A 16016-nucleotide genomic window follows, 5' to 3' on the forward strand; every position below is an offset into this window, starting at 1 on the left:
ACTTGGTGTGAGTGTCATTGTAAACATTATTGATTTTACTATTTGTGTAGCAGAACAGGAAATAACCTAAATTAATCTAAATAATTATAATTTACATGTCATTAACGGGATTCGAAGTTGTGTAGTTAAAAAGTTCAGCACACATATAAAACAACCTATCTAACTTAGCTATTCAGAACTACACATGAAAGGGTCTGTTTTAATATCTTTATCAGTCAACATACTGTATGTGTTGCTGTGGTTGTGGACTCATGTTAACTTGTTTCCATGTACTCACGTTAACATGTTTCTAGAAACACTACCGCTGATATTTTCTCAAAATGGCTTTGAATGACAAAACGATGTTTCATCATGTTTCATCAAATCGGGTTTTTTTTATAGTTTAAGACTCACGTAAACTCGTGCTTTTGGACTTGAAAAGTAGGCTAAAATAAAAGTTTTGATCTTAAATGTTTAATAACTTTTGATCCGCTGATCCAATCCGTACAATTCAAAGATTGGCATAAAGAGGAGAAACTCAGCTTTCCACCGCTGTAACACATTCAATTCATGGACTTTCAGAGGCTCCGGAATCAGTGTGGTTACATCATCAAATTTTAAAAAAACGTTGATTTGACAAAGAAACGCTCGTCGCTTGTGTCTCCGGACAAACCAGACATGATACATTGATGCATTATCCCTCCTCCATGCCCAGATTGGTTCAAACTCGCTCTCTCTCAACCAATAAGCATAGATTTCGCTTTGTGGACCAACAATCAGCTTTTTGAACAACACCGAATGAGAGATGGGCTGTACATTTACGCACAGCTAAATAAAAAGCAAAAAAAAAGAGTTTTGCATGAAATAATTCTCATACTAAGTACTTTTGCATGCACAACAGCACATAACATGACAAAACAGTGTCACAACAAAGACGTAGTGCTGCTCTTGCTGTTTTCAAAGAACGTAAATGAAGGTGCGGGTGGCTCCCAGATAGCAAGAACAATTTGGGCCAAATGTGGGTGATAGCTGGCACATGTGGCTGAGGTATGGCATGGCTGAAGAGATATGGGCCAGATTATTACCATATATGTTTTGCCAAACGTTCAGAATAGGTGGGAATTATCTTCTGGTTCACAGCTCCTTTTGCAGTATGTGGGCCAGTTAACAAAAAACACATAAGAGCCTAGGAAGGCTTAGCTATGGCTGACATCGGTAAACATCGACTTCTGGCTGATTTTGGGATTGCATTTGGAAAACACGTGAAACTGAACACAGGTGTATCGTTAGCAGACGAAATCAGAGAGCTCCTTCATCTGTCATACACAGAAAGAGTCCCGAGATGTTCAAAGTCTAGAAAAGGAACCAAAAACATTGACTTTGACAGTGACTTTAGTGGTTAAATTGTAATTGAGTGTGCAAGAAAATGTTGAAAAAAAGCAGCCATGTACAAAGTAGGAGCTGTTGAACCATGTAGACTGCCCTTTTTGCACTGTCTTGTTTGAACGCAGGGACGCTGCACTGCTTTGGCAGTATGAATGTACAGTTATTTGTCATGCCAATAAAGCACCTAAAATGTGAGAGAGAGAGAGAGAGAGAGAGAGAGAGAGCAGAAATAGTATAAAGTGAAAAACATGGGAGAAATGTATCAATAAGTCATGACTGCAACAGTAAATGGCAAAAAAGCGAAACAAAATAAAGACTTTTATTTTGGCGTGGCGTGTGACGTCATCAGGCGGCGCCGCTTCAGCGCTGTGATTCAACTGGAGAAAGGTTTGTGCTTTAAAACGTTTACAGATATAAACCGATTTAATTAAAGTTTCAGTTTTTTCATCTGATGCAAAATTATGTACCTGCTGTTGACAATAATATTTATTTTAAACCATTTATAAAGCGTACACTATTTTGTTCTCAGTAGCCGAGGGCTATTGTTTGAAACAGAAAAGGGTGTAATAAGTGTTTTAAAGCAGGGTTTCCCAATTTTTTCTAATAGAGGTAAAGTTGGTTTTATATTCGCGCATTTGTTCATTTAGAAGTCTCTATTTTGTTTACCATGTTACTTTGAATATTTGATCGGAATTAGCATGCAAGTGTGACTTGAAAACAACATTAACACTGTTTATTTGACGGTGAACAATGTTGTACTTTGATAGTAACTGGCTGCTAATATGATTTCACTATTTAGAGTTTGTAAATAATACTTTTATGAAATTATATCATTAAGGGGAAAGTCCGAATGTGCGATTATAAAACCAATTTTACCTATATTTTAAAGAAACTGTTGAAGCAAGTGTTAAAAAGAAGTTATTTTGTTTCTGTTCTTTGTTTTTATTAATTTTAAACAGGACATTTTTATTGTTTGTTCATTTTAAACAGGACAAAGTGTCAAAACGCAGAGAAAAACTCCTGCTGAAGCGACTGATCTCCACACTGTTATAAAGATGGCGTTTATTAAAGAGGAGAGTGAAGATGTGAAGATTGAAGAAACATTCACAGTCAAACAGGAAGATCAGCAGGAACAAACAGGTTGATTTTTCATTCTCAAAGACCAACTCAGTCATTTGATCCTCATTCAGATATATTTTATTAATAATAATACTAATTTAAATCCATCTTGCAAACCTGAGTGTGCTGCCTAGTTCTCTTAAATGTACACAAGCACTCATTGAAAGACAGGAATGAGTTTCTTTCGTGTTCATGTGTTATTAGTCTCCCATTTTCTCTACCTTCTTAACCTTATTGCTTTTCTTGTTCTTTTGCTGTTTGTAAAGCGTCCTTGGTGCTTTATAAAATAAATAAAAACAATAAATTAATAAAAAGTGTAACGAAGATGAAGATATTTGACCTACAGTATTCTCATAAAAGACTTAACATTTTAGGCCTTAAAAAGCCCTTAATTTACTGAAATATTGTGTCTTTTTTTAAACAAGTCTTTATTTTCCTTTGTTCATGTTTTCCTACCCAATCTGGCCAAAACCCATACAATCACCAACAATCCATCTCAATAAAACTTTCAACTTTTTTCTTCAAAAAGGTTATTTTAACTCTATTTATCATAATAGTTTAATTATTTTCCTTACAATAACATTTGTTTAAACGTGCTCCATGTATTTACTGTTGTGGATATCGACCTGGACAGATTGTTGTGCATAGATTTAGTTTGTTATAGTTTTTAAAACTTTAAAAACATTTGTTCATTTTTTATTTAAAAAAAAAAAAAGTTTATGTTACACAATATACATTTTTTTAAAGAAAAAATAACATATAAAAAATATATAGTTATTATTTATTATTGTATTATTAAATGTATTAATTATAAAATATAATATTTTTTTGATGGCGCAAATAAAAATCTTTTCCATCTGGGCCATTTAAAAAGTTCTTTAGCCTTTATCCCTTTATGAGTCTAAAATTTCATTCATAATGATCTTAAAAATATCATAAAAAGTCTTAAATTTAACTTTGTAAAACCTGCAGAAACTCTGGTTTACAGTATGTAAGAAAATGTGGATGCCCCCAATATTAAGCATGCTAAATGAAATGGACACTAAAATAATTAATTGTTATACAACATTTTACAGTCGCAGAAATTAGACCATATTCTTCATGCACCAACAGGCGGCGCCATTGGAATCTGTTTGCGTGAGACTTTTTTAAAGAATTAATTTTTAGATCCTAAATATCAGTGTTATGCTGCTGAGGCATGGGGCAATAACTATATTCAAGGTTTACCGCAGTTTGGTAAAGTCAAGGTTATAAAATCGCCAACATTTTCTGCTGCACCGTTCCTACAGTATATGTAAGGTTTTTTTTAATGTTTTGTTTTAAGTTTTTTAGGACAACAGTATCTTCTGCAGTAAAGACCAAAGATGCTGTTTTAAATCGTAAAGAAATCTGTGAATCATTTCAATTATTTAGCCTGACATGTTTACTGCTCCAAAATATTTTAAAAGTGGCTCAGAAGAAAATATATTTTAGGATATCATACTGTCAGAATCTTATACTGGCCCATGCCTAATACTGCTTGATGTTGCAAAGTCATATTTTCTCATTTTATTATTTTTATTTGTATGTATAGTCATGAACACACCAGTTTGTAGAGCAAGTAGTGAGACTGTTTTCTGCAGTTTATTATTCCTGGTCAAAATAATACCAAAATCCACATCGTAAAAAAAAAAATAGAAAAAGAATAATAATTATAATTAAAAAACAAATCAAAAAGAGTATAGGCTACATTAATATTTGCAAAAGAAAAGAGTTGTTTGAGTATATTTATAGTTCTGGTTGCTTTTTATCTTAAACGTCCTTTAAGGCTTTCTGACTATTTTTGTGTATGTAATTACCTAATTAATTTAAAAGATTTAACATAAAATAGTTCTTATATTTTTTATATAGTCTATTTATATAAACTAATGTTTTGTATAACACATTTTCATAATTTAACAGATTTAATACTTCTATTAATCAAATTCTTTCTATTTCATCAGCTTTGAAATAACAAGATTCCTGATACATGTGTTTGTGAATTTTATTTTGTAAGTTTCCTTGAGTGTGTGTGTGTGTGTGTTAATTTGGGTGTTTATGCAAGGATCAAGTTTATGTTAGGATCGAGTTATTATGTCTGTGCATGTGTATGTGGGTGTATGCGTGCAGTAGGTTTATATACAGTATGTGCAAGTGTCATACTTGTTTTGAACATAGTATATGTTTAAATGCGAGAAATTTATAGTTGTATATTCATGTGTAGACATGCGAAACCCTACACTGCGCCTCATAGTCATCTGTGTTTGGTGTCAGGAAGGTGGATGGTGGGGCGACAGGTTGACTTATACTTTTATGAACCTATTTGATGTGTTCCCGATGCTAGTCGGCATCGCTCTCCCGCACAGTTTGCAAAGTGCCAAAACAAAAATTTTATGGAAACTTAAAAAGCCAAACAACGTCCACATCAACTACTTTGTCTGCATTCTTACTTGTGGAAGCTTGTTCCTCTATATCTGTATTCAGGTCGCTCATTTTGTAGCTTTCTGTGAGAGCAGCTTAACCAACTTCTGAGCGCTGTCATCAAGCAAGTGACATCATGCTCATTCTGAGCACGGAAAGTCATTTAGTGACAAATGATACAAGGTAGAGAATCATATATATATATATATATATATATATATATATATATATATATATATATATATATATATATATATATATAGATAGATAGATAGATAGATATGATAAAACATATGTAAAACATATACACAAATGTATCGAAATATCGGAAATGGGTTTAAAAATCATATCACCGTTATTGAAAAAAAATCTATCGTGATACATTGATATTATATTATTGTCCAGCCCTATGATAGATATAGAGAACAAGGTGAATTAAATATCACTTTTAGCAAATATAGTGAGATTAGATCCAGCGTAACTCGTAACATCAAAAAGGAAAAAACATTGATAAATTAACCCACTTCTCATTTACTAGTCTGTTATGAGCCATATCATACCTCTTGAGCCTCCGATCTCCTGATTTGCAGTTTCTGTTTGTTTTTTGAAAATGTAAGTGTCTTTAAATCTGAAAATATAATTTATTTTATAGTGTGAGTTGTTATTCAATGTGATACGAAGCTGCAAGCATGTTCCTTTGGACAGAATTTTTAACTAAGGTGTAATGTTGTCCAGATACTGGAATTTCTGACTTCATTACCTTGCTATATATTGATGTTCAATAGGCTACTATTTTTGATATAACAACAATTGTATCAAAAATGGTACAAAAAATTATTTCTAAAGTAGAAAAATTATTTCTTAAGTTTTTTTTTCAGTTTTTCTCAAAATAGGTTGATGTGGGCATTGTTGCACTTTAAATGCATGTAATGCCTGTTTCATTTACACTTGAGCAGAAATTCCATATATGCCTCACAAAAGTAGCAGAACATTCCAGGAAATCCCTAATATGGATGAAGGCATCCAGCTATTGCTGTTGAATGAAAATAAGATCTGAATAAACATTAAAAGGCTTCAACTGATCATTTTCAAGACTGCGCCCATAAATGGTTGATATGTGTACTTCCTGCCATCTTAGGTATATTTATAAGAAAGTCAATTTATAATTTAATGCTAACTGACGTAGCATGTTACAGTAGAATATAGCTATAAAATAATATGCTAGATGCATGAACTCACTGTAATTTAACTATTACAGAAACGGATGAGAGATTCATTTTTTATTTCAAAGCATTTTCCCAGATTATGTCAAAATAAGATGTTCCCAAATATCAGTCCGTTTGCTAAAACACAGAAAGTTTTGACCAAATTAATCCACAAAATCAACCCAGAATGGATAAAAATGACCCAACAGCACACAAGGGGAAAGGTGCACATTTCAGTTTTTATGCAGATGCTGAACAGGTATGTCTCATGTTTGCGAGACAAATATTCAGCTGTTTGTTCAACTGTTACCTCAGAACTTTTTTTTCCTGATGCGTTTATCAGTCAGGCACAGAATGAACAAGTATTCCCGGTCTGCTTTACAAATTTTAGAAAAACATTTTGTTGTAATTCTGAGTATATACAAATTAAAATAGGCCACTTACAGCTTTCAAATCTGTGTCTTATCAATATGACCAAAATGACTTTTATGAGAAACTCTGAAAACTGGACTAACACAGTTTCAATTTACTAGAACTTCTAAGTTAAGTGGATTCAGCACAATTTACATTGTAAAAGCACTAGATGAAGATGAATTGAATTGAATCTGCTTAAATGTGCACACGTTAATGGACTGAACAAAATATGATCTGATTTATTTGACATTTAATGTGCATCAAAATTACAGTGTGTAGCCAATATTTCCAGTGTCTTTTCACCTTTACGCTTTTGATGAGATTTTTAAGACTTAATGAAAAGTGATGTTTTTTTATTTATTTATTTATTTCAGATATAATTGAAGAGAATGAGGGGAGTAAAGAAGAGGAATATCATGTCAAAATTGAGGAAAAAACTCATTTACAGACTAATGGTATTTTGAAAAAAAGAAACGAAAATCGTTTCACCTGCACTCAATGTGGAAGGAGTTTTGGAAGAAAAGGTGATCTTAAGATTCACATGAGGATCCACACTGGAGAGAAACCATTCACATGCACTCAGTGTGGGAAGAGTTTCAGTTGCTCATCTCACCTTAATAAACACATGAGGATCCACACTGGAGAGAAACCATTCACATGCACTCAGTGTGGGAAAAGTTTCAGACACTCATTATTTCTTAAACAACACATGATGATCCACACTGGAGAGACACCATTCACATGCACTCAGTGTGGGAAAAGTTTCAGCCAATCATCAAACTTTTACCGACACATGAGGATCCACACTGGAGAGAAACCATTCATATGCACTCGGTGTGGAAAGAGTTTCAGCCAATCATCAAACTTTAATCTACACATGAGGATCCACACTGGAGAGAAACCATTCACATGCACTCAGTGTGGGAAAAGTTTCAGCCAATCATCATCCCTTAATCACCACATGAGGACCCACACTGGAGAGAAACCATTCACATGCACTCAGTGTGGGAAGAGTTTCACACGCTCATTATCTCTTAAAGAACACATGAGGATTCACACTGGAGAGAAACCATTCACATGCACTCAGTGTGGGAAGAGTTTCAGTCAATCATCATCCTTTAATCACCACATGAGGATCCACACTGGAGAGAAACCATTCACATGCACTCAGTGTGGGAAGAGTTTCACCCAATCATCAAACTTTAACCGACACATGAGGATCCACACTGGAGAGACACCATTCACTTGCACCTAAGCCACGGTTACACTGGACCTTTCTTCCCAAAGACTTCCATTCATATGCATGCAAATGCGTCAGACTGTAAACGCAAGTTTGAGCGTCAAGTTTTGCAGTTCACTACGTTGCAGAGTTCAAGCTTGGTGAACTCTGACCTGCGAAATCGCATTACTTGACTGTGTGAGACCAATCAAAGATCAAAACATGACCTCTCTGGATAATCGCTCACTTTTTTTAATATCTAATCATCTTGTTTAATCCCGCCCCTTTTCGCAACAAGATGTCGCATGCTCAAACTCTAGTGTGACCGCAGCTTCGGTGTGGGATGAGTTTCAGCAGCTCATCAGAAATTAACCTGTTAAGCTTTTGGGCTATTTTGGGTATTTCCGCCTGAATTTGGCCTTCCGATTTAAAAAGCTTTCCATAACCACATGCAGAGGAATAAATAAAAAGGTTGGTATCATTTTAAAGGAAATCCTTTGAAATGTCATAAAATACTGTTTTATATAAACTGAAGTTAGAAAATGTGTAACTCAGGCCTTGAGTGCTCCATCAAAATTACATTTCTTTCAAGCAGGTGTCAGTAAACACAAGGAAAATAAATTTCTCTCTATGATAATGCATGCAAGAGTTATTCTATTCCAACTGGAAGGTAACATGCCAAAAAAAATAAAACCTTTTTAAGTAGGGTATTTCCCCCTACCTAAATTTAAAATCTCACCACACCCACATACAGTACAATAAATGCAATATCTTAATGTAATTTTAAAGAAAACCCTTTGAAATTACAAAAAACACTGCTGTTAAATGCTAACTATTATTATATATGTTGTCTGTCCTATGATGAACCACCTCAACACAAACAGCTTTGTTTTTTTTTTGTTTTAAAGCCAGCCTTAGTGCATAACTCAGGCCCTGTGTGCTCTATCAAACTAAAGACAGTTTTTGTTTGTTACTAGCATATGTCAGGACGCACGAGAAAAAATAATTTTGTCTTAATCATGTAGTCTGCAAGAATCATTTTAGTTCAACCGAAGGGTGGGAAAAAACAACACGAGTTTCCTACCTGTCAAAAGTGAAAAACAAGATATTACAAAGGTTATTATCACAAAAATCTTAATTTTATTTCTTCATAACCACATCAAAATCATAACACTATATCAAAAAAAGCAAGTGGCACAGTAGTACTTTATTCCATTTTATTTTTCAATGACCAATTGGCCTTCACACTTTAAATGTAAAATAATGTACAAATATATATAAACTGCAATAATATATATATATATATATATATATATATATATATATATATATATATATATATATATATATATGTATGTATGTATGTATATATGTGTGTGTCTGTGTGTGTGTAAAAAAAAGTTTTACTAAAGTAATGTGCAAAGTCTAACAAAAGATTTTGAAAAATGACTAGTAAAAAAAATGTTATTTTGCAAATACGTTATCGGATTTTCTTGAATTTTGAAATTTCATGAACCAAATTTGTTGCATTTGGCACTTACAGGACATAGCAGGGGATTACTTATTCACACAAGAACAGAAAAGGCTGAAAATAGACTAATTTTGTTGCGAAGAACCTAAGGTAAAGATGATGTAGCTGGTTTGGCTATCTGGAGCAGCGCACGGAGCTAATAGACAATAATTGCCCTTGTATGTTTATAAAATAGGAGTTCATACCTTATGATTTAATTAAAGACTGTTGGACAAGTGATTGTAAATTGTTGGGGGAAAAATATTCTGGTCTGCTAAATATTCAACGTGTAGCGGTGCATTTAAAGGCTGATTTATACTTCTGCGTCAAACGCCGGCGTATGCTACGGCGGTGATGCATAGCCCTTCGCCATGGCCGTCGGCGTCACTGACGTGCATCTCTCAAAAAATGTAACTACACGTCGCAACGACGCGTAGCGTAAGCTGTGATTGGTCGGTTTGGTAGCGCTGACGAGTCTGGGCGGGACCGAGAGCCGCGCGAATGGCGCGAACCCAATGTAGCGATTGTTTACAAGTGTGGAGTCCCGTGAAGGAGCTTTCGGATGGAAAGCCTTTATACTTCTGCGCTGTCTCTGTTGGCCTGCATTAACACTTCCGAAATGCTAGTTGGCAGTGAGGTGTAAATGTTCCTCTGTGTTGAGTTTCTTCGCTGGTGCTTTGTTTTTCCTGAATACTTCCTGAATGTAAAAGTGACTCAAACTCGCTCTTTTTGAAGCAGAAACCGGTGGACGTGCAACAACTTTACTATGAGGTAAACACAAAACAAACTTTTTTCTGGAGCTCCCTCAAGGTCCCTCAACTTGTAAACAATCGCTCTATTGGGCTCACACGGCTCTCAGTCCCGACCAGACTCGTCAGCCACCAAGCCGACCAATCACAGAGCTTGCGCTACGCGTCGTTGCGACATGTAGTTACATTTTTTGAGAGGTGCACGTCAGCGACATCGACGGCCACGGCGTAGGGCTATGCGTCAGCGGCGTAGCATACACGTGGGCTTGACGCAGAAGTATAAATCAGTATAAATTAGAGGGACTATATCAGAAGAAAGTCTCTTTCCTAACCCTCAACCGGAATGCAGCATAAGGTACCAACATATCAGTACAATTGACCTTATAATGCAACAAAAAGTTGCCTTTCAAATCTTTACCAAATGTCAACATCCCTATGTTGCACTCCAGTGGAGAGGCGGAACCAAACATCTCCCCCTTTATTTGACTAGAAAGGATTAAAAGATAATGTCTCCTGGTCTTAAGATGATTGATCCCACGTTGCCAGGGGTACTACTAAGTACTGTCTGGTGTTGGAGCGAGCAGCAGGCTTTTAAACCACCAGTAGAGCCTTCTCTTACAGCATTCGCCAGCTTTGAGATGACCGTTGATTCCATTAAGCACTCAGTTCAAGTCGTCTTTCCCTGTGAGTGTGTGATCCCTGCAGCTTCGATAAATGTCCATTTCATACCCAGAAACATATCCAATATAGTATTAAAAGATAATATTGTAGATTATAGGGTTAATATCCTTAATTTCAGGTCCTTCTGTTTGCACTTCTGTCTCGTAGCACAGATAATGACCTGCTTGAAACCCTCTTTTCATTCGTGTCATTCTGATAACAAAGAACAAGAGAGGAAAAATAGAACAAGAAAATAGAAAACGACATAAGATTACTTGCATTGTATGGGAATAATTTTTGGCATATATATGTAAAAGAGTCTTAAGTGCCAAAATAAAAAACAAAATATCCTCTAACTACCTGCCTACACTATTCATTATTCCAATGGTCTGTCTACGCTTGAAAAGCAAAGAAAATAAAATACATGTCATAGACTATCTCTTTTCCTCAAAACAGGAATAACATAAAAAACAAGAATTACGGCACACTCAAAAACAAAAGTAAAAAAAATGGTTTGATACTCATCTTACCAAAGTTTGGGGTAACGTTCTCATAAACGGACCAATCTGAGGATTTTGGAAGCATATTTTTATTGCCATAGTCACTGTTGAGGTGGGCTTGCACAGTAACCATGTGTGTGGCAGCAGCACTGGCTAGCATTGATCTGATGAATGACACAACACAGCAAAAAAGTTAAGCAAAAACAAGTATGGTATCCTCCAAATACGCCAACTTTGACAACCATTGTCCCCAAGATCCAAATATGGAGGCAAACCAGTTACTCAAGTTTTTGTCTTGTCCAGCATTTTCTTTGACTACTATCCACCTCTGGAGGTTAATTTTTGTAATATTGAAGCAGCAGTAGTCCCCTTCAGCTTATCGGTCAGCTTTTCCCTTTCCAGTAAGGCTGAGAAGTCGATTGTTGATAGGTCTCATTCCATTCTATTATCCGATTGTCCCTCGTCTGGGGAAAGATTATCTCTTTACTCAAGTTCACATATGTATGATCATTGACAGTAGCATGATTTCCTTCCACAGTAGGGTCCTCCTGTTGTTCCCCAGAGGCCAGCGATTTTACATAAACCGACAGGTCCGCAGTTTCTCCTCCAACCAGTTCATGTCGTCCATGATGAAATTCAAGAGAGTCATTACTTGTTTTATGCTGCTTATGTACTTCCTGTGCTAGATGGCTAAATTTTTTTTTTGACTGTTTCTTAGCTTAGGAACTCTGGTACAATGGTTTAAACGGTACCAGGTGTTGTTGTTGTTTTGAACTTGTAATGCAGTTGATGTTGCTCTCTTTACTGTATAGTAGAGCTGGGCGATATGGCAAAAAAAATATTAATAATTTTTTTCATATCAGTCGATATCGATATTTATCACAATAAACGTAAAATCTTTATATCTATCAATTTTACAAGACTTTCAGTATGCCAATCGCTTTGTGCAGCTGATTTAACACATATAGTGATTTTTTTTTTAGCTGTCTGACAATATAAATAATAAAATAATAAACAAAAGAATTATCTTAATTCAGCATTTACTGTTCAAGTTTTCAACAACCAAAGACATTACAAGTTATTGGATATTATTGTTCAACATCAGAAAAAAAACCCTGTTTGAACAAGTAAAGGTGAGTTAAGGGTCACAGAATTTTTGGTTTTCACAATATTGTACAGTCAGGATACCTGAGTAAACATCAACAATTAAATAAATACCTCCAATATAGACTAATCAGAAAAAACTATTATCTTTAGTGCAGCCATCTTAACTAAGTAAAATAAAGTTAAATAAATAACTGCAATGTAGACTAGTGAAAGATAAACCGACTTGTCTTCTCTAAGGACATTTAGAATATTTAATTAAGTTTTAAGTTCTTCTTCAAGAACAGCATAATGTCCACATTCTCGATGAGAAGCTTGATCTCTGTGCAGACACAGATGATGCTCATTTTTGTTTAAGGTTTCATTTAGATAGGTTTCCGTTTAAATAATGCAAAAATATACATATACTGTGTTTGTAAAGTGTTTTTACATGACATATTCACCAGTAAAATACATTACAGTTTTGTCTGAAACTATGGTTGTAGTCGTAAAGGTTGTATTTTTGCCTCCCGTTAGTGATGCGTAAATGGCGGGTGTATCTGCGGGCGCTGCGGATAAACCACAGGTCGGGTAATAAAAAAAAAAGTTATATTAAGCTTAAGTTAATGTTAAGCCCTGTATATATATATATATATATATATATATATATATATATATATATATATATATATATATATATATATATATATATATATATATATATATATATATATATATTCAGGGCTTATTAACCTAATATAACTATAGCTTAATATAATTTTAGATCCCTGTGGCTGGCAGATTTCCAACAGTCACTTGCCATTTTCACTAGCCACAATTTTGCTGTTTGAAAAATATATTTTAATAAATGTGACTTTGACATGCTAAAATTACTTGATTTAGATCTTTTGTTGTCCGCATGCCTCATTATTTATTTCACTGTTTGTGCATGTTGTGTATGAGCTTGCTCACTGTGCATGAGCGAATTGTGTCGCATTGCAATTGGTTTTTATTTCACATGAGTTTTTGTAGGGCTCAAAATTTGGGAATTGCCAAATTTATCTCTGACCGCACCAAAAAAAAAATAATAATTCTTAGCCACACATTTTAAATGTGTCAAAAGAAGCAAATAGCTGTATACATGCACTTTTTATTCGACAAAACTTTTTTTTTTTAAATTGACATTTTAAAAGATCTATTATGTATCTAAAATATCCATATATCTGTCCTGGCTAACGGTCCCAGATCAGCGGTTACTACACATAAATGGGAAGTTAATCTCATATTAAAGCAATGTTATTGCACAGGATGATGATTAAACTATATTAACAAAATAAGCAGGTGAAGCATACCACGAGTGATAAAGGATGATCACGTTCCCGAGAATAATTCAAACGAAAGCAGTGACTGCTGCTGCTTACAAAAGGTTTGATGCTTGCACGAGGTATCGCTTTTTTCTAGGCTATTTCAAATAGAACTGATCGCACCATGTGCGCTTCCTCTACACACGGCTGTTTCGCGCAAGTAAACGGGAGCGCTTGCGCACTTTTTAACAGTTGCGCTTATCACATCACCTGTGCGCGCGAGTAATCATCCACTCATAAGGTATTCATCTGCTTTTGCTTGTGCAAACAGTTATTTTTGTCAGTTGTGCTGCTTCTCGGTTCTAAGATCAAATTTGCACGCATTTTGGGCCATCCTTATTGTTGGACCCTGCTTTAAGAAAACTGCAATGTAAAAATTATTTCCAACCTGCCAAAGTGGCTAGTGGAAGCGGCTGTCTATCCCCCCAAAGCTGAAATCTACCCGCATTTGACGGGTTGGCAGGTGTTAATGTAAAGCCCTATATATATATATATATATATATATATATATATATATATATATATATATATATATATATATATATATATATATATATATATATCACATTAACAAAGATGCTCCACAAAAACAAGCCAAATGGGCCATGCACAATTAAATAGTATATTTTACAATTGTTGCAATTAAAATAAAACTGAAAATTTATAAAAATTTACAATTACAGTCTTAAACTTTCTTACCAAGCACACGTTTTGTTACTATTATAAATTAAACAAATCTGAAGCATTTGGATCATTTAGTGGGGGAGGAAATGTGTGCATACATGTTCTCTCTTTCTTTTCTTTTTCCTATATTGATTTTAACAAAAAAATAAATAAATGTAAGAGATCAACTGAAATATAAAAATAGAGACAAACATAGATATAATTACAAACCTTAAAAATATGAAAATAGAGTACTATAAAATTGTAAACAAATTCGGATGTACAATGTTAAATCATCAAATATGTCTTCTGTTAAATCAATATTAATTTTACAATATCAACAGCAACAAATTAATGACAATGACTTTAATATTTAAGCAGAATAGGCCTACATACTTGTATTAGTTTCTTTATCAATTAATATACAGCTTTAATCTTGAATTTCAAACAATCAGAACACGTTAAACTGTTACATTTAGCAACATACTGTTTAAATTCTAGCATTTTACATTATATGGTATAGATGGAATTACTAAATTGTTTTTTTTGAAATTGGATTTAAAAAATGTACAAAATTGGCCTAGATAATTAATTTAAGTGGCACATTTTCCATTCAAATGGAAAAGTCAATTTCTGACCCTGGTAAAGAACACTGATCTAGACTACTTGGTAAAATGATCTAAAGTTGTGAAGCTGTGTCTCATATAATGTTGTAATTAGAACCATACAGGAAAATCGAAAAGTATCTCCATGACACAGAAAGGGAAACTTTCAAGAATCACTCCAGTGATATAAGTCCAAAAAAGAAAATTAAACAGACACTTACAAAGGAAAAAGTGGCTATGTTGTAAAATATTTTGGGATGTTGTAAACTGATGTAACATAGATTGTTTTATTACATTGAATGATTTATATTGAATGATTTCTCAGCTTTTAAAAAGCAAATAATTTTTATCTACCTTTAAATTGACTATGTTTGTTTTTTCCCTGTCTTAGAATAATGCTCGTCACTCACCAAATGTAGAATCCACCCTAACAGAAACAGTCCTTGAGGTAGACCTTTTGGAATAAATTATATGAATCTATTGATATAGGCTTGTTTTGTTTTTGTTTGTTTTTCTCTCACTGAATAATGCTACCCCATCTTTAAGAATATACTGTTACAACCAGAGTCTACAAGAGAGTCACTATCTACACAAAAACAGGTAAAAATATATATTTAAATGTCTTTCAACTCTTAGTAAGAAATGTCTACTAATGATCACCACAGACTGTTCTTCTGATTTTTATGAACTGATGTATTACCTTGTTTTAGGATTTGTCACACCTCCCCAAAAGGAAAGAACAGTCACAATCACCAAACTATGATGTGAGATCACTTCCTTTAAGAAGAACAAATCCTCAATACTTCATTCTATACGTTTTAAGTAACATTCTCACTCATACTGTATTTACATTTAGTTAATTTTATACCCTCTTTCAGTTTAATCTATCAATTATATCTATCTTATCAGTTTGAATCTAAATTCAGTTTAATCTAGGGAAGTCTATATCCAAAGAAATACAGGTAAACATGACACATTTTATATGTTATTATCTTTTAGCATATTTTAATTACTATGTTTTGCTGTTGACAACTCAATATATATATATATATATATATATATATATATATATATATATATATATATATATACTGAAAAGTCTGGATCATTTTAGGATTACA

General features: G+C 33.9%; 1 protein-coding gene across 1 annotated transcript; it reads left to right on the plus strand.

Moving 5' to 3' along the window:
- Positions 1-1230: 1230 nt before the first annotated feature.
- LOC137491244 (uncharacterized) lies at positions 1231-8395 on the plus strand. The gene is made up of 3 exons (XM_087249292.2): positions 1231-1752; positions 2356-2505; positions 6917-8395. The coding sequence occupies exons 1-3, from the start codon at positions 1638-1640 to the stop codon at positions 7795-7797; spliced, it is 1146 nt and encodes a 381-aa protein (XP_087105418.2). The 5' UTR covers positions 1231-1637; the 3' UTR covers positions 7798-8395.
- The last annotated feature ends 7621 nt before the right edge of the window (positions 8396-16016 follow it).

Source organism: Danio rerio, chromosome 4 (assembly GCF_052040795.2).
Source record: "Danio rerio strain M-AB ecotype USA chromosome 4, GRCz13ab, whole genome shotgun sequence".
In the NCBI taxonomy this organism is placed as follows: Eukaryota; Metazoa; Chordata; class Actinopteri; order Cypriniformes; family Danionidae; genus Danio; species Danio rerio.

Bases quoted from the DNA above. Each gene is read 5' to 3' on its own strand.
- LOC137491244 (XM_087249292.2), top strand. From the start codon at position 1,638: ATGACTGCAACAGTAAATGGCAAAAAAGCGAAACAAAATAAAGACTTT. The intron at 1,753-2,355 runs GTTTGTGCTTTA...CATTTTAAACAG, and splicing joins TGTGATTCAACTGGAGAAAG to GACAAAGTGTCAAAACGCAG. The intron at 2,506-6,916 runs GTTGATTTTTCA...TATTTATTTCAG, and splicing joins AGATCAGCAGGAACAAACAG to ATATAATTGAAGAGAATGAG.